The sequence below is a fragment of the Phytophthora parasitica genome, assembly GCF_000247585.1.
Source record: "Phytophthora parasitica INRA-310 unplaced genomic scaffold supercont2.7, whole genome shotgun sequence".
NCBI classification, from domain to species: domain Eukaryota; phylum Oomycota; class Peronosporomycetes; order Peronosporales; family Peronosporaceae; genus Phytophthora; species Phytophthora nicotianae.
Genome location: NW_008648993.1, coordinates 785,658 through 805,122, shown reverse-complemented (window position 1 = coordinate 805,122; position 19,465 = coordinate 785,658). Strand labels below are relative to the sequence as shown.

Sequence of the window (19,465 nt, the reverse complement as noted above, 5' to 3'; positions counted from 1 at the left end):
TAGAGGCGACGCACGCTTAACGGCGTTCAGCGTGAGTAGTCCCTAAGGACATGTGCAGTTGCTGTACGGGTAACTCGTTTGCTAAGTCAGAAGTCTCTGCCCTCCAGTTCTTGATTCAAGAATCTGCAACCTGTATTTAGGATGAGCAATGAGGAAAGCCAGATTACGGTTTGCAGTTTCTTATTAGGGAACCAGCAATGAATGGCAGCAATGAATGTTCCAGATCAAGGTGGCAGGTCCCCATGATGACGTTCATGCACCCAGGTCGCTGAATCACTCGGCATTGTCGAAGAAGCTGATGTAGCCTCCTCCGTCGTCAACTTGATTCGCACTAAAACTGTAGCCATCTCGCTTTCGTCACACGTCACATATTTCGCTTCATCAATCCCTTCAAACAGAATAATCAGTCTTCCCTCCAAGATCCATGGCGCTCCCTCTAGCGCCGGACTCGCAGCGCACGCGCGTCGTGTGTGGAGGTCTCACGTGGCCTGCAGTACGTGGCGCACGATTGCTACGTGCGTTGACGTCCACTCAAGAAGAAGAAGGTCACGCGGCAGAAGAAGAAGGTCACTTCATCACCGATTTCCCGTATGAATTGGAGCTTTGTGTCCCAACTGCGGGTCACGTGGCCCTAGTATTGGTGCACAAGCCCCCGGAGATGCAATTAATTCCAGCTGTGACTCGCAGCAGCACTCAACCCGCTCCAGCAGCTCCACGCGTAGTTTACGTACTGGATGCACTGCCTCCTTCACGTCGAGGAACTCGTGACAATAAAGCCAAATCAAGGAAAACTAAGACCCCGGGGACACAATTACCTCCGCAGCAAGTGAACGAGTTGGAGCTGCTCCAAGAGCTCTTTGCACCTCATACACGAGCCGCGGGGGGCAAAGAGGGCAGCGTTTTAATCAAACCTCCCGTCATGTGTGCCAGATTCGACTGTCGAGTGGTTTCTATCAGGTTTATTCGCAGTGGAGGCAGTATCCAACACCCTAAAAAGTCTCAGAGAGGACTAAATGACTCCTCTTCGTCGTTTAACTCGTCTAGAGTTACTGGAACGGCCCCATTAAGGTGTGTTGTGGCCAGAGAAGACGGCATGGCGTTTCTGTGGGAATGGCAGGCAGATCTGTTCCAGTGGGTGTTTTTAAACAGGTTATGCTTCTTAGAGAACCCAAATCTCAAGTGGACGAGACCTGTAGCAGCCTTTACGACCACAGATTTGCCATTGGAGAGTGTTAGTGACATTGGAAGTGGGAGGGGGTCTGGATCCAGTGGCGCGACGGAGTTTGTGTGGTGGTCGACAGCTACGAAGCACGAGCCGAAGCTCAAGCTGCGACGATTGCGCTTTGAACGCGCGACGGATGCATTGCGAGCTACTGATGTGGTTGTGGGCAGTGCGTTTACTCCAAAGCCAGCGTGCGACGACGTTGTAAACCTGCTGAGCTCCAAACTCGGTCTTTTTGCGATCTCCAAAACGCATGGAGTTTTATTTCGAAGCTCGACGGCTTCGTTACGGACTGTGGACTTGAGTTGGCACAATATTTTCGCCGGAAATGAGGCTCCAGAGATGTCACAGATAGCGATGTGTCTTCATACCGTGACTGGAGAGCTCATGATGCTACACCGACAGACAGGAGAAGTTTATCTCGTGACACCGAAGTCCAAGACCACCTCTTTATCCATGAACGAAGCAACTAACAGCGATAATGGATCGTGTACGACGCTTTTCGCGCGAACGATAACGACGTTGGCACTCTGGCAGCAGTCAAGTGAAGACCAGAACTTTGAAGTGCTGGACGTTGCAGCACATCGTCACGTATTCTTAATACTGACTCGCAGATTGATTCGCATATACACGCTGATCTCTGGCGACGTGCTTGAGACTGTAAATTTGCCAGATACGGTTACGAATTCTCAGCAACGTGGTGGGAAGTTCAAGTTGTGGACCATTGCAGGGAGTGCAAGTGCGGTAGGTCTATGGGCTCCAGGTGGGTTTTGGACGATCCGCTTGCCTCCAGCCAAGTCAGTTGCTAAAGCGCTGCATCAGTCTCAGCCCGTGAAACAACCGAGCGAAAGTGAACAGAACCCCGAGGCAGCATTCCTTGCTGTGAAGGACTATGGCACAGGTGATCTGCATCTAGAAGCAGTACGTTACGCCCTTGAAGTATTGGAACGTGTGACTCCTTCGGCGATGGATCCTACTCAATGTCATCCAGAGGCTTGGGAAGCCGTGTGGCACACTGTATCTAGTCCTGCTTTACTCCTGGCTCTGCTCGATAATCGAGCTACGTCAGAGCATGTTGTTCACGAGTTGGCTCAACATGTTGCCGCGATATACAAAACTGCAAGTGGCATCCGTTCCTACGGCCGATTGGATGGAGCTGGACAGAACGCTACAGCCAACGAGAATCATTTGCTTCGACTAACGCCTGCTAATCTTGAGTCGCTCCACCATCTCTCCAATTGGATTGTGCTCGCTAAGCGTAAATTGGTGCGGTTAGAAGCTAGCGGTGATAGCTTCAACGAATCCACGGACGATTCTCATACCCGACCAATTCGAGCAGCGAGTGACCTTACAAATGTACTCGCTAACAAAGACGATTTATCGGCAGCTCAGGACGAGGGATACGATCTTCAACGAAAAGATTCGATGATTGATCCCGAAGATGCGCGCAATTTTCGACTAAGTCGAAAGCTACGTCCTATGAGCAGTCTGCGTTTTGCTGCGGGATGTAGCACCAGCTCAGAACGACAGGGTAAGCAGTGGCTGCTGCAGCTCGAGTCTTTTCTCTTGGGTGGTGTGGCTTTCAAGGAACAACAATCCGGCGCGCGCCGTGCAGAGGCAACGCCCAGTCATCTTTTGTTCCACAGTGAGCGGGTGTTGGCAGACTTCCGCCACGTTGCGGCATCTTCGTTCTCCAAGCACATGTACCTGGAATCGATGAGTCGTCTGTATCTACTGTATCAACCGGAGTCGCTACTTCCTTTCATTCGCTGCGTCGAGCGCTTCTGCCCTCGGCTCTTCTCGTTAACTGGCCAACAACCTCTGGTTCGATCACACGCAGAGCGAGCGCTGACGCTTTTCCCTCCGCTGGAGCTGTTTACGAACAAGGTGCTTGAAGGGGAAAAAAGCAAGACCGGACAAGCAGCAAAGGCCTCGCTGTTAGCGTACGTGGGTCTTGTAAGCTACTGCGGCCACCACACTGAAGCGTGTAGAGCGCTCTTACAATGTCACCTTTATGATGAGAGCAAGGAGAAATTCTTGCTGCTGCTGAAGAGCTCTCGAGATGAACAGAGTCCTGGTGAAGACGAGCAAGAAGAGGAAGCCCAGGCCCGTAGTACGGCTTCAACCTCAATCTACTTCATGCTGCTGGAATACTGCATAAAACACCGTGATGCTGCAGAGTTGAAGGTACTTTTGATGCTCAAGCCAGCGCATGTGGATATGTTGCATGTACTACGATCCCTCCGGACTACTTTTTCCAACCAACCACAGAAAAGTGAAGGAGCTTGTGCCACTGGTGTCACTGTAGGCGACTTGCGATCGGTGTTGGTTGCTCTGATGCAACAACGACGTATCGGGGTGGCAAAGTGATTTCATAGTAGTGGTGGACGAGAAAAAATGGCGTTTGTGTTAAGGAAGTAAGGAGCTAACAGTGGAGTAAGATACCTTGAATTTGTGCGGCTCTGAAGATTTCCAGTGTTGGAGTGCAGTTGTGGGGGAAACAAGCAAGTATTTTACCACCAGCAAGCGGAAGCAAAGCAAAGTTTGTTATGGTTGTGAAAAATACTTTGAAGCAGCTAACTACTCGTCATGACAACGTTGAACTTGGAGAACGTCTCGTCCTTGGAGAAAATGAACTTGATGGTCTGTTCGAACAACCATTTACGCTTTGGGCGACGCAGTTGCCTTGTAGGTCGTGTTGGGCATCGGGAAGAGCTCGAGAGCGGTGCCGTTCATTGGAGGTTTCACATTGTCCGCTTCCTTCGCCTTCTCGTTTTCAGCACAGTGTGTTGGGCAGTGATCATCGTCATGGTCGGTCTTGACAATCATCGGCTCATCCAGTTTGTGGTGGTCCTTGTCATCCGTCGGCTTTGACGTTGGGTAGTATTTGTCCTCCGTGGGCTTCGGTGTGCGATAGTGCTTGTCGTCTTCTGTCGGCTTCGGGTACTTATCGTCCGTGGGCTTTGGAGTCGGGTAGTACTTTTCGTCGGTCGGCTTTGGAGTCGAGTAATGCTTGTCGTTCTCGGTTGGCTTGGGATAGTACTTTTCATCGGTGGGCTTCGGCGTTGGGTAGTGTGTAGTCGGCCTCCGTGTCGAGTTTTTGGTGGGCTTCGGAGTCGATCCGTGCTTGTCGTCTTCGTGGCTCTTGTCGTTGCAAGCATTTTTGAAGGAACAGGCCATCTTGTACGCGTTCAGCTTCACACCGGCGAACGACAGGTAGCAATCCGCAGGCTCCAGTGCGAGAACGTCTTCGATTAGCGAACGGCAGTCATCGGATGCACACATGGCCTGAACTTGCGAGTCTGTCGGATAGCCCTTTGGTGGGGCCAAGGAGAAACCAGCCGAGACTTTCTGGCACGGATGCAGGTGTGGGTTAGCATAAAGCTCAGCGAACTTCACGATCTCAGTCGAAGGACAGGCGTCTTCAGCGGCTACGAAAGCCGAGAGCAGCAAGAAAAAAATGCCGATCTGCATTGTTGCTTGAGTGGTCCAAAAGGTGACGAAGCTTGAATTGTCTGGAACTGGTTGCCAAGTTGGAAGAAAATTGGAGAATGAGGACGATAGCAGCGAGAGCTTCTCTCGCTGTAGCATACCTTTCTTTGAGAAAGGTCGATATCACCGCCCCCTGTATTCTCTTGCAACAAGATGAAGAACTATCAAACATGAGAAGAGACAACGTACACGCAACCCATAGCTGCACGTCAAGCCACAGCCATAGTAATTCAGCATTAGGAAGAAGAGACAGACATGGGTCGTATTTATCCAAGTCCATCAAACATACAGTAAATCTCTCAGTTTTAAAATGCAAACCCCTGTGGGGCATCAATCTCCTCATTCATGCTCTTCAAGTCTAGGCCTGTAGCTCCCAGAGCACAAGAGCCACCGAACGCTGTACCCACTGCGTTTTCGGGAATGCACTTTCCTCGACATTCACCGCGACCGAGAAGAACAAAGTCTCACGCTTGCTGTTCGAATACACCGGAAGCAGTCGAAGGTTGTCCGTTTCCTCGCTCCGCGGTGCCCAGCGAAGATGCAATGCAGACAAGCTGTTGCGGATTTCGTTAGATGGTGCAAAGCCGGTGAAGTTCCAAATGGCTCCCTCCAATAGAAGTCCACGCGCGGTAAAGCCACCAGCAGATGAAGTCGAAGGGTCCTCCACATCGGCAAGCAGATGCAACTCATCCAGCGAGCAGCCAAGATCTGCCGCTGCACTTTGGCGTGCAGCCGTCACGAAAGCTTCAGGCGAGAAGAACCCACCGAGCCAGATACCACCAGGTTGCTGCAGAATCTCGGTCGGAGCGACTTGAGACAGCGTGTTCAACTGGTGCACACGTCGGGAGAAGTCCGCGAGCCACTCGCTCAAGCTGAGCTCGTCAGAGACACGATACAGTTGTGCCCATTGTTCAGGCACCTGCTCTCGGTAGAGTGTACGCATGGCCTCGCGGGTTTCATTCGACGGCTTCGCCTTGTAAGCACAAACCTGTTGCACTGTCCGAAGCAAGCCAACCACGTCACCCAAGAACTTTGCTCCGAGTTCCAGCTCACGGAACATACAGCGGTAGACAGGATTGCCGAAGTGCACTGGATCACGAACAGTGGGCACAGCAAGCCCCTCCGCTGGAAAGAGCTGCAACCAGGCGCCAACACGATGGTCCAGATCCTGTACCCACTTGGGTCGGGCATCTCCACCGTCAGCAGTAGCAGTGCCCAGTACCATCTTACTCTCGTCATCTGCCGCAGCGCTATCGTCTCCTCCTTCACTGCCGTAGAAGTCCTGCATCACCTGCAAGTTCCGCAGTATGCGTGCACCCTGGTTGATAAGCACCATCCTCTCCGCCGACCGTGGCAGACCCATCCACGACGGTGGGTTCGTGGTCGGGAGAGCATGGACCCAGTCCATGAATTGCGCCTTGGTCTTGCCCTCGGCAATCACAAGTCCAGTATCCTTGCCTTCGCCAGGCGGCACAAGCTCGAAAGTGTTCTCGTAGCTGGCAGCGGTGAATACATGCTCCAAAAGCGTATCCATCAGCTCCTGGTCGAACGTATTGTCCACACGGCCACCGTAGACCGACTCCTTCAGCGTAATTCGGATGGCTGTCCACGGGATGTTATCAGGCGCAACGTGCACACGTCCACTGGCCACTGAATCCACCCAGCGATCAATCACGTCACAAGCACCACGGAAGTCAGATTGGCTGAACTCGTACGTTTTCGACCAGCCGATGGGCACGAAACGCAGTCGCTCGTGCACCAACGCGTGGAACCACGCAAGCAGCAAGTACAGACGAGCACGTTCGGTCGGTGAGCGGTTCATGCGGTCCGCTGCCACAGTGTCCAGCGAGCGCACCATACTCAGCTTCATACCACTCGGAGGCTCGAACACGAAAATATCGCACATGCGCACGAGGTTCACTGGCAAGTTGGGGTTAATCTCGCTCGTCAGGAACAGACGGAAGTTCGGGTGTACACTCTCGCGCGCGTTGTAGAGCTTCTTCTCCACACTTACAAGCCATGACGGACACAAGTGCACATTCCGCAGCAGCAACCAGGTTCCATGCTTCAAAGCAGTGTTCAGACCCTTCTCCGCAGCGTCGAAACCTTCCGACGAACCCATGGACACCGAGTTGTACTTCTTCTGCTGGACTGCTGCGAGTTCGTCAATCTGCGCACTTGGATCGAAACCCGTAGTGGAGCACAAAAGCACTCCACGCGTTGCCTGAGTATCTTCTTCAACGTTCTTGGACAGCTCGATCTCGCCACGCCACGGGAACGATGCCGTAAATACCAGCTCGATGTATCGCTCCGACGCAAATGTGATACGATCCGGACGTAGGAAATGAATCACGATCATGTTCCGGAAAGCAGAACGACGCGGACTAGCAGAAGCAGCCACGCACCCAGCATCCCAATCCGCAGGGAGAGCTTCCTCAGCTGATGCGGTCTTGATAAAGCTATTCCACTCCTCAGCGTGCTCACGCACATGCGTCTCAAGGTGCTTGAACGTCGACAGCTTCATCAACTTCAGCAGCTGATCAATTTCAGTCTTCGAGAAAGCCGGTAGCAACTGTTCAAACTCGCTGCGCTGTGCACCGCTATCAGTCTTGAAGAAGGTCGACGAGGTTCCAAGAAGTATGTCCATGTCTTCATCCGTAGGTCCATCAAATGCACTGCTGTCATCCATCGTTGTTTTAGCTTCAGCGACTGCAGCACTCTGCTGCTCCAGCTCCAGATAAATCTGAGACAGCCGCAACGCAAACATGAGCTTGTCGTTCTCTGCAAGACCTCTACTCACTCGTCTAGCAAGCTGGACGAAGAGTCCGGTAGAAATACTGGCAAGGCGAGCCGAGTCTCCTCCTTGGGTGGGCTGGGCCAACACCTTGGACAACAAGGACAAGAAGAAGTCAAGCGAGTACTGGTACAGGAAGTGGACCGATGACAAGTTCTCCAACGCGAAGAACAAGCGTGAACTCGCCTTCGCAAGCGGTCGGTAGCGACTTGTTGCTTCCTCCACAATCGCCATTGTTGTCTCAGTTTCCGCCACTTGCTGTGAGATCTGGGCAGCCTCCGCCTTCATACTTTCCAGAGCATTGATGACCCGGTCGTCGTCCAGAATGTTGCCCTGTACATTGTTGATCTGTTGCAGAAGAGAGTCCTCCAGCTCGCGTAATTTTGCCTGGTACTCGCCCTGCAACTTGAGAAGATTGTTACGCTTTTCCTCTGCTTCAGGCTGTTCACTCTTGAGTAGAATGCTCAATCCCTGACTCTCCAACGAACTTGGGGTGACAGTGAAGTTAACAAACGTCACGCGGCTGCAGATATCAGGCGAAAAACGGCACGAAGGATCTCTCGTGATCAAGAAGAGTCGGAAGTCCGGAGAGTAGTCGATTTCCTCGCCTGCGAGACGAATCAACACGCGACCACCGGTCTTGTAGAGTTCACGGTTCAACACAGGGTTCAGGATTGGGTCGATATTCTCCACTTCGTGCACCAAAAGAGCAGTGCCGAAGCGAATAGCACTGGCCAAAACCTTCATGAACGAGCTGTCCAGGAACGACGTTTGCGTGATCTTCGTACTCGTCTTGAGACTGTAGTACTTCATGATGAAATTGTTCGCTTGTCCAGAAGGATCGATGATCAACGGGAAGCGGTGGAAGCGCTGCAGAATGATCGCGTTCTCGTAGCACAACTCGTCCGAAGGTAAGTCGCTCATCTGCCACTCCAGCTGTTCATTCGGTCGCGACAGATAGTCCACGAAGCTCAACTGCGGCTTCGTGCTGATGCCCATTGAGTCCAAGATGTCACGCCAGTCCTGAACCAGAATCTTCCGCTGTTGGAAATCAAGGAAGCCGATGTAGGTGAGGAACGCAGAGGACAACAACGTATCGCCCACGAGCGTCTTCATCTGAGTGTCGAAGTCGTTCGAACCAGCTTCCCAGCGCTCACTCTCTTGCAGCAAACTCTTTAACAATGCCACAGAACGCTCCACCTTCTTAGACACCGAAGCCATGTCGTTCGTGATAATCTGCGCCTCGTTGATCAACGCCGCATACTCGTGCTTGAAGTTCTCGATGCGAATCTCGAGCGCGTCGATGGTCTTTTTGGCTTGCTCGTATCTCTCACGCAGATCCGACGACGTGTCAATCAGAGTCTGCACCTCGTCTCGCAGCGGTTGGATTTTGTGCAGGATATTCGTGTAGTTGAGCTGCGACACAATCCATTTGTACAACGGACCACACGCCTTCGACGCGCGATTCACCTTTTCATAGTCAAATTCATCAACCTTGTCAACGTAGTTCGTCTGGATCGTGTGCCGCTGGCGACCTGTCAGCTTCTCCGAGTCGAAGTTCACAACCTGCGAGATAAAGTCGTCCTTGCGAATAAACTTACGCAAGTCAGCCCATTCCAAGCTGGATTCGCCAAGCATTACCGCTACTGCCTCCATCGTCATTCGGACAGCGGCAGGAGGACGTGCAAGCGCTCGAATTTCATCAAGCTGAGCCTTACGAATCGAGTTCACGGACGCCTGAGCATCCAGAAGCGCAGGCTCGGCCTGCGCAAGATCAGCCTCGACAACTTCCTTCCGCGAGCGGATCTCTTCGTCCTTGCTCGCAAGGTCAGCAGCAAGTGCCTCCGTGTCCTTCTTCTTTTCTTGCGCTTCATTCTGCTCCTGTACCATCTGTTGAAGCTTTTCGTTGGCTTCCACGTCCTTCTTCTTCAGCTCCTTCTCCTTCAGACTGAGCTGACCTTGCAACTCTTCCACCTGCTCATGAGTAGCTTGTAGCTTTTGCACACCTACATTCAAGTGAAGCTGCTGGTCCTCCAGCTGAGCACGCTTCTCCGAATACAGCGACACAAAGTGACGGATAAATTCCAGGTAGTCTCTCGGAGAAATGTGGTTGTACTTCATGTGACGCTTCTGCAGACGCCGCATGTGAAGCAGCACAGCATGGTGGAACTGAACAATGCTGCCCACCAGCACGTCACGGAACGTTCCTGTCGCAATATGCGGGATCAGTTTCGCCAAGACCGCAGCAGCATCATCTGGAATGATAAAGTCCGAGGACCCAGCAAGATCCAGAGTGTTCGTAAACTCGTACGCCACTTGCGCTAGTGCGTGATCATTCCACGTACCGAACCAGTCAACCACGCATCGGTTGAAGAGAGCGGGAGAAGTATTGGTACGGTTCTGGAAGTCACCCGAAGCTGGGTTCATGGTAAATACAACGTGAAGGTTTCGCTGTACCTGCTTCGTAAAGTATCGGAACAGTTCGTCCTCGGTATTCTCCACAATGACGCCGTCACGCTGCACAGCTTCACGGCAAGCATGCATCAGTGACGTGTACTCATCGTCTTCGAACAGACCAGGCACTTCACCAGATGCAAGCAGAGCGTTCATGCGTTCCAAGAACGCAGAATCCAGCACGTTGGACTCGTCAAAGATGAAGCAGATCTTCTCAGCTTCACAACCACATCGTTTCAGCACAACACGGAGGTCGTCGTCAAAGTTGTCCAGAGTATAGTTCGATGTCAGCTTGATCTGGAACACAGACATGCCGTTCATCCAACTAACGAAACGCGACAACACGGTCTTTCCTGCGCCACTTTCTCCAACCAGCAGCAAATGGCCAAGCGGTTGACGAAGCACGCGATCAATGCGAAGCACATGATCGATAACCGAGTCGAAAACCACCAGCTGAACGTTAAGCTCTTCTTCGTAGAAAACACGCAAGCGAGCTTCAATATGCTTGCGGAGATCCGTCGTCGTGACTTCAGTGTAGTTCTTGGAAAGCCACGTACTGAACAGAATCGGGTGTTGGCCTCCATACTCCACCACCTCCAGAGCAGTAGCACTTTGCGGGAAATGGTTCCTTAGCGTCTCCTTCACCATGCGGAAGCACCACTTTTGCTCATCAGATGTCACTAAGCGATCCATGAAAAGTCGCAGAGCTTCGTGGAAGACCAGCTTGACGAGTGTTTCGATGTCGATTTCGTACTCCAATGGTTCAATAGCTTCGTACAGCGCACGCATCCATCTCGACAGCTCTCGCGGACTGTAAATGTAGTGCGGTTGCATCTCCGCCGTGAATTTCTTCTGGTTGCTATCGTACACGTCAACCATGGCATCAGTAAGTGGCTGCACGTACGACCGAAGAGATGGCGTCAGTTTCAGCAGAGCACGGTTAAACGTTCCGTAAATCTGCTTCAACGAAGGATACGACGGGAAATCAACCAGAAGCACAGGCGCATGGCGCAGCAGACGCAGAGAAATCGGCACACGGCCTGGATCCGTCGGCGGGTTACACGCACCGACGAACTGAATGCGTTCCAACCGCACCCAAGTGTTCTTACCGCCAAGCCAAAAACCACCTTGCTCAATCAGTTGCCTCAAGAATGTGATCACGCGTTGTGTTCCATACCGGTCAGCTTCCGGAAGATTGATCTCATCGCAGAACACGACGAGCCATTTCTCCGGTGCATTTGGCGCCAACAACATTCCATTGGGTGTGCGTTTGTATTCGCAATACTGAGAGAACGTCTTCAAGATAAGGTCGGGCGAGGTACCAGACGAGAAGTTGAGACTCGCGAATTCGAATTCAGGAAGCGAGTTGATCGTGGACGTCAACGTCATCGTCTTACCACTACCGGGCGGACCACAGAGAATGAGTGGACGATGTTGAGAAAGCCATCCACGCAGCACTTCAACGTGACGAATCGTATCCACAGTTGTCACCACAACATCAGTTGACAGTACTTGGTGGCTCTCAAGATCCAGCTGCGGAATCGATCGCAACCACTGGCGCCATTCACCGTCATCGATGTTAACTTCGTACTCAAGAAGACTGTTGTCTGGACTGGACGAAGCAGAAACAGGGAAGACCAAACGATTCTCGAGTGTTTGCACCACGAAATCGCACAATATCATGCGGTTTGACGAGTCCATAGACCCCCCGAAGCCCCACAGAACTGAAAATACAAACCACTTCGGCACAAAGCGTGACATTTGCTCAATCGTCATCGGGAAATCAGAGTGTCCTTCGTTGTACTCGTTGATGCGAGACAAACCGCGTCCAAGTAGTGTAAACATCGACATAAGCAGCCGTAGTGCAGTTACCTCCATGATGTGCACTTGACCCATTGCCTGCTCCAAGCAAATCTCAATCAACGAGGGCATTCCATCTCCACGACTTATCAGCTCACGGAGGAGAGCGACGTAGGTGTGCGCAGTCTTCTTCGCCAGCTCACTTTCGCTCGGCTGCAGCGAGAATGAGGAAACAACAGACACATCATCTCGCATTTTCAGCAGATAGTGCTCAACGATGTGGCACGTCTTCACCGTATCATGCGAGAACCAAACCATACCACAGCGACTGACCGTAGCCAGAGTGGCGTAGCGCAAAGTCTCCGTTTCCATCATGATCCACACATTCGGAGGAATCTCAAGACGTTCGCCTGACGGAAGCGTCAGCAGGCGGTTGTCATCCAACACCGAGTTCAAGTTCTCAGCCCATTCTGGATCCACGTCGCCGTCAAAGATAATCCAGTGTCGCTTCTCGCTTTCACCTCTCACGCTGTTAAGCACCTGTCGAAGCAAGTGTGTGAACACACCGTCTGTCCACTCAAGCGTCGTGTTGTCAAGAACACCGTACAAATGCTCCTTCGAAAGAGCCTTCGGATCAATCACATGTGCTTCGCCCTTCACACCATCAACAAGCTCCATAGCGTTCATCAGCACGCGCCACGCGCTCGACTTTCCAGTTCCAGATGCGCCAACAAGCATCACACCGTGTCGAAGTTGCATGACCTGGTATAGCTGCAACGCCTTCTCGACCCATTGGTCGTATGCAACGAAATTGTTTTTCTTTGCCAGCTCAACAATCCGTGCGCGAAGAGTGTCTTCTTCGATACGATGAGCTTCAGTGCCCGGGAACACTCCCTTCAGGAGCGTCTCGAATACAGGGACATCGTTTGAAACGAGCTTGGGCAAAATCGTGTCAGTAATAGAGCCGATCAGCGCCTTCGTTTCCAGCTCCTCAATGTTTGCCGGAGTCGCATCATCCTGTGATTGGGTGATCTTTCTCTTGAGCTGACCAGCACTCACTAGCACGCTCTTCAACGCGCGAAGCCCGAAGTCATAGTGAGGCTGCTTCGAAAGTTGGTCTTCGCAGAGATTAAACAGAAGCACAACCTTGGCCGAGATCTGCTCCGCTGTGGTAATACCCTGGGAGAATAGCATCACCTGCGCGATCAATTCGCGATCCGGGGCAACCATTGCGATGCTGCGGAACAGTTGCTTCAAGTTGTCCGGTAGATTCGATCGGCCAGCGTAACCCGGGTTCATCGTCACAAAGATACCCACATCGGGATTTAGCTTAACGCTCTTGCCCAGCAACTCGATGGTAGCTGTGGAACTGCTACCGTTCGTGAGCGCCTGCGCGTTGTTAGCTGCCTTACCGCCCTTCAGCGAGGACACTCCACTTTGGATAGCCAAAATTTGTTGGGACACGGCAGAAAGCACGCGCTCCTCAAGACGATTAAACTCGTCGAAACACCCCCAAGCGCCAACTTGACACAAACCAACAAAAATACGACCCATCGCTTGGAAATCGAAGTGTTCGTCACAGTTGAAGACCAGTACGAAGCGACCCAAGTGGGATCCTAGAGCCTTTACAGACTCTGTTTTACCTGTGCCGGCAGGACCGAACGGATTTCCGCCCATTCCGAAGTCCAGCGCTTGCGTCAACGTTAGGTAACAGCGTTCGGTAAGTGGCGTTTGCACAAGCCTCTCGCCAACACCGAAGTACTCGAATCCGTACGAAAAACTCGCGTTGGAAATCTGGATAGTGAGTTTCTTGAGCGGATCCGACTCCTTGGCTTGGAAGTAGTGACGCATGTGATACAGCCAACGGAAGTCTTCTGCACTGCCCACCTTGGCCTGACTCAAGCGTTTGGTGACGCTCTTCTGGTGCACAAGTTCCGTAATCAGTTGCTCATACTTCTTCCGTACATCATTCTTCACATCGGTCAGGACACGTTCACTCAAAATGAGAAGCAACTTATCCAGCTGCTCGATAACCACCGATAGTTTGTCACCACCAGCCTTCAAGACGCTTTCAACTTCGTTTGACCATTGCACCTGGGTAGCAAGGATGATCACTTGAGCCGGGAATTCGGATACCCACTTCAGATACGCCTCGGCATTGTCATCCGTCGGGTATGAACGCACAGCTTCTTCCAGAAGAAGTGATAGTGTTTTACGCATCTGCTCTTCGACCTTGCCCAGCCAGATGTTGATGCGGGTATCTTCGGTCGTCTTCACTGGCTCTTTAAAGTGGACGACTTCGCCTTCACGTGATGCCATTCCCAGAATTACACCCGAACTGTTGTCCATCTCCAACGAAGAAATGCCAGCAAACATTTTGGACAGATGCCGCTGAATCTGCATCGGCTCCTTGCTGTTGCCAATCATTTCCAGCAAGTCTTCATCGCCTACGAAATAGAATCGAGGGAATGCAGCTCGCTGACGCTCCAGATATTCACCCAGAGCACGCTGGACGTTGCCCATCATGTCTTGCTGACGCTCAAGCGAATGATACAGGTTCGGGATATTGGCGACATCCACGATCATTGGCTTGTGCGCAACGCGCTTCATTGTCGAAGTGAACTCATTGTCGACGCTCTGGAAACGCGCGAACTCCTTCGGCAACTGCTGCTTAATATCCGCTGATCCGAAAAAGATGCCTTCAAGGTATACCCAGCGTCTTTGAACATCGATCCAGAAGTCGAGGATGCTACGAATCCTAGTGAGTTTGTCTTCCCAGCTCGTCGCGAGCTCGGCAAACACGCGGTAGTACGGAGACTGCTTCATACTGCTCAAACTGTTGAGATGTTCATCAAGCTTGGCAAACATTTCGTCCCAACCGCGAATGACTCGGCAACGGTTCTGGTAGTTAACCAGGTCAAGCTGGTAGTTGGTCCAGTAATCTGACACTTGGCGCAAAAACTCGTCAAGTGCCATCTCGCCCTGAGCCGTACGAATAATCGACTTGAGCTCATTGTCGTTGGCGGAGATCTTGGATTCCCAGAAATTGCGTAGAGTCAGCTCCGTCAACGGAGACGAGATATTCAGCAGCCGCAGAATCTGCTTCCAGTGACGGTCACGAACAGCATCCGACTTCAGTTCTGACAGCAAAGAATTCATGGCCTTACGCGACTGAATAACCGACGTGTAATGCTCAAAGGCTTCGTACTGTTGCACTCGGGAAGGGAAGCGGCGCATCTCATCGACAATTTCATCGAGTTGCTTCCGGACTTTGCGCGGGTGAACTGCAGACCACAGTGTATCTTGCAGCTCATCAACTTGAACCCAAACCTTCGAAATGCTCTTCCAGACCTCATCCAAACCAGCTAACTCCTCCATGGCTCTCGAGAGATCGCTGTACGAACTGCGGTCGTCGTCAATGGAAGAGCCTCCCATTCCAGACACATACGAAATGTTCAAAGCATTCAATGCCGCATTCGTTTTGTCTTGTTCAGCGCGCAGCAGCTTGAAGCGAGTATCGAAAATGATCAGAGTTTCCGTAGCAGCCTTCGGTGATTGGTCACCTTGCAACGGCTTGGAGCTGTCCCATTCAGCCACGCCCTTGTTGATCTTACTGTCCAGTGTGCTCTTCTCTTCCATGATCTTAGCCTGAAGTTGAGGCAACTGGCTTTCCATCGCAGCAGTCTTTCGCTCTAGCAGCTGAATAAAAGCTTCCCACTCTCCTTCCACATTCGCCAGCGACGGCCAATCTGCCGTGAATCTGTATCGCTGCTTCTTCAGCAAACGCTCTCCCTGTTCGAATGACTCCACAGCTTCTTCCCATTGGACACGCATCTGACGCATTTCTTGGATTAGCGTGATAGCAGCAACTACTTGCGCGGTGGCAGCTTCAAGCGCATGTTGCTCCAGAAGCGTTCGCTTAGATGAGATTGTCGAGTAGAACGAGTTGATTTGGTCGCGAAGAAGATCACCGAAGTAGGCAAGGAACTCATTGTGCCATGCGTCATACTTCACATTCACTTGCGCTTGCACTTGCTGGTAATTAATCACCATCGGACCGAATCGCTTCGTGTTGAAGACGGCATCAAACGCGTTACGTTCATTCTTGATATCCACTAAAATCTGCTGCCACTTCCGAAGATCCTCTCCAACACTGTTCAAGGCAGTCTGCGCGTCCATATCCCACAATGCTTGGTATTGAAGCCACGTGGACGCATACTTTTCCACATCACTCACAGTGACATCCAACACACCGTACGCTTTAATGAGCAAGTCCAGGGGCACTTTGTTCAGCGCCTCCTTGAACACAGCCTCGCGCCGTCTAGAACTAGCACTCTTTCGGGGCGGTGACGATAAGGCTAACACAGTCGACTTTCCATACACATTTTCATACGACGACGTCTGAATCTTGGGCAGATCACACACAGAGTTCAGCAAGTTTTGAAGCTGAGCAAGCCATTCCCGACGCGCGTCCCCAACTGAAGGCTCCAAATACAACACTTGGTTCTTGAGTAGGATCTGGTGGGTCGTAACAGTAAGTCCGGCCTCGGCAAGAGCAGCTTGGAACGACTTTTCATCGGGCTGAGGACCAAAGCAAGCAACCCAGCGTTGCAGCAACACCTCGAGCTTCTTGCCCAGCATCTCGCTAATCAACACGTTCAAGTTCTTTACAAACACGTGCAAGTTTGCATATCCAGCCAAGCTCAACTCATCGACATGCGCTTGAACTTTCGCCAACACAGCTTGAACAGCACTGGCTTGGAAGTCGGAACTAGTCCGGACACTCTCCAGAAGAGCGTCAATTTCGCTAGTCTTCTGCAGCAACTCATCCACTTTATCGTGTAGACGCTCCACTTTCGTAGCAAGGTCAGTCACGTACTCACCCAATCCATCGGCATGCCATCGCATTTCATTGCCTTTCGTAAACGTCTTACCAATGGTAGCACGAACTTCACGAACATATGCAGCCGTTAGCGCCTCGAAAATTGGCTGGATACGTCGACACGAGCTAGTGTACGTCTTGAGACTGGCATCCAGAGACATTGCAAACGGGTACTTTGACTTGGCATCTTCAGCAATCATCTTCAGCGTGAAAGGCACACGATAGCCCAACCACTCCAGGTTTCGCACTTCCTTGAACAACGTCACAATTTGCTGGTTGAATGCCACCACCAACTTTTTCTTCTCACCCTGTGGCGTATCTTCCGTCACGATGTTCAGAATAATATTTTTGATGTCGAAGATCGGCATTGATGCCAAATCGTTCACCCACTGGTCGAAGATAAGCTGCGGGTTCAATTTAGCAATAAATGCCTCAGCCGCTGCCTTAAGGGCCTTGCCTTCCACGTGCTGCTCCCAGCCAATGCCAAGGACACTTTCAACACGTGACAGCAGCATTTTCAGCTTTCGTTCGATTTGCTTCGCCCACATCACCGCACCAGCGATAGGAGGAATATCGCGCAACTTGCTTGTGCGCGACGCCTCTGAGTACGCATAGTGAGCACGGAACTTAGCTTGCAGGTTGCTCACGTCCTCCTTGACGTTTTCAATCAGCTGCATCTGGAACTGCTGCACAGCGCTGCGAATACGAGGACGGAAAAAGAGTGCGTTGTACTTGGAGAACACGCGGAACATCTCGTCGGCGTTCGAAGTAGCACTTAGCCGACTGGTAAGGCTGTTGATAATACGCCCTTCAACGCGGTCAATGCAGAGATCATACGCCTTACGTAGGTTCTTCCAAGCAGTCATGCCTTCGCCAGACACATCAAGAGGATCCAGGGAGTTCAATTGGGCGTACGCCGAGTTAATTTCAGCCAGTGCGTCGTTTGTGCCATCACCTCCACGGGCCTCGTCCAATCCAATGGCGTTCGATCCACCCAGCACTCTCTGAATCACATCACGCAGCTTCTCGTGCTGCTCTCGGAACTCGTACAGCTCCAGCAATCGCTCTTCAATCGCAACGTGCTCCATCTGCAACTCGGAGAGCAGCGGCAGCTTTTCCGTGTTGATCGAACCACCTCGTCGCTTGAAGAGCTCCTTCGTGAGGTCATAGAGCGCTGTAACCTGACGGTGCCAGTTGGTGAAAAGCTCCTTACACGACGAAACCAGCTGCTCGAACTGGTTGAACGGGATCTCAATGAGGCTGTAGACGCGCAGCAAACTAATTACCTGCTGCGTTAAATCACTTGACATGACTTCCACTAAATGCAGCAGACGCGACAGATTGTACGAGTCGGCCACGCGGATCTTCTTCAAGTGGGTGAAGACAAGAGTCACTCCTTGGTTCAGCTGGCTAATGTCCGTGGCCGACAAGATGGAGTTCATTGGGAACTCCTTCATAAGCGTCATGACACTAGACACCTGTTGAAGCGCCGGACCCAAGCCGTGGTCAGTGCTGAAGGAAACTGTAGCCAGATATCTCTTGGCTCGTTGCAGCACTGCCAGCGTGATCTCAACCTCGGGAGACTTCAGTTTCTCCTGCACAGCAAGAAGAGCGCGGTTCAAATCGCACCAAAAGTTGATCTCCTGCATGGCAGTTCCTGGCAATGGCTCGTTCACCAGACGCGTGACTTTCTGGATCTCCTTGATCCACTTGCTCACACCTCCCTGGATGGTATTGACGAAGGCCACGTCGTTCACTTTATCCTCCAGTCCGAGCGCTTCCACATCAATTAACACGCCTTTCTCGCGGACAAGCTCCGCTGCCTGTTGAATCACGGGGTGGAAAATCAAATTCACCTCTGGGATCTCAATGTTTTGCTGATACTGGAGCAAAGCGAGCTCCAGCTCCTTCATCCTGCGTCGAATGGCTGGTAAACCTCTCGTTCCTTCACTCAGATTCGTCATCTCGCTTTGCGGCATGTGCACTTTGGAGTACTCATTTACGAGCGGCGTGAAAGATTGGTGCACGTAGTTGTAAACAACAGAGAGCAGGTTGCCCCTGTCCTCGTCCTCTTCCTCCGTGTTTTCGCCACTGCTACTTGTGGCCGTGTCCGAGTCCGCTTTGTCCACTTCCTTACTACCTAGTCCGAGCGTCATTACCTGCAGCTGGTGGTTAAGCGTTTGGTCCTTGGCCAGCGGCGCACTGAAGCGCTTGATGAAGCACACCACGTCGTGCCCGCTCTTCTTGCCGGGCGAGTACTCGATGCCCACGTTCACGCGCACTCGGAACGTGGAGCCGTCCATGGGACTGTCCTCATCGGCGCGTGCGGGCAAGCAGTGGACCTGCAGCACGCGCGTGGCTGAGTCCGACACGAACTGGTCCAGAGTGTTGGTCGCTTCCGCACTCGCGAGGTCAGTCTTGAAGCTGTCCACGCTGAGCGACAAGCCCTCGCCGAAGAGCGGCATGCATGTGGACAATAGATAGCGCTGGAAGTCGGCAACGGGCAGCACGTCGGCGGCTGGCACCGTCACTTCCGCGCTGCTCGCCATGCACCTCTCTACCTTTACTTTGACTGCGTGTGCTTGACTGGCTTGGTCTTTGTATAGCGAAGGGCAACTTTTTGGCCCTCCGCGTTGTTGTTGCCTTGCTTTCCCTGCCTCCAAGTCACTTCGACGCCAAGGTTTCCTTCGTCGATCTTTCAGGTGAGGGGGAGTGGCGATCTGCGATCAGATCTAGATTTGAGTTGCGGTAGAATCAGATTATGTTGCGTTAAAGCTTCATAGAAGTTGCGCTAGCAGGGTCGATAAAGGCGGGAAAAATA

General features: G+C 52.1%; 3 protein-coding genes across 3 annotated transcripts; 1 reads left to right on the top strand and 2 right to left on the bottom strand.

Annotated features, from left to right (window-relative positions):
• The first annotated feature begins 274 nt into the window (after positions 1-274).
• PPTG_05267 (hypothetical protein) lies at positions 275-5,056 on the top strand. Its single transcript, XM_008898777.1, has one exon. The coding sequence runs from the start codon at positions 425-427 to the stop codon at positions 3,590-3,592; it is 3,168 nt and encodes a 1,055-aa protein (XP_008897025.1). The 5' UTR covers positions 275-424; the 3' UTR covers positions 3,593-5,056.
• PPTG_05266 (hypothetical protein) lies at positions 3,884-4,783 on the bottom strand (the record flags this gene model as incomplete). The annotated part of the gene is made up of 1 exon (XM_008898776.1): positions 3,884-4,783. The coding sequence occupies exon 1, from the start codon at positions 4,694-4,696 to the stop codon at positions 3,884-3,886; it is 813 nt and encodes a 270-aa protein (XP_008897024.1). The 5' UTR covers positions 4,697-4,783.
• PPTG_05265 (hypothetical protein) lies at positions 4,830-19,388 on the bottom strand. Its single transcript, XM_008898775.1, has one exon. The coding sequence runs from the start codon at positions 19,191-19,193 to the stop codon at positions 5,073-5,075; it is 14,121 nt and encodes a 4,706-aa protein (XP_008897023.1). The 5' UTR covers positions 19,194-19,388; the 3' UTR covers positions 4,830-5,072.
• Positions 19,389-19,465: the final 77 nt, after the last annotated feature.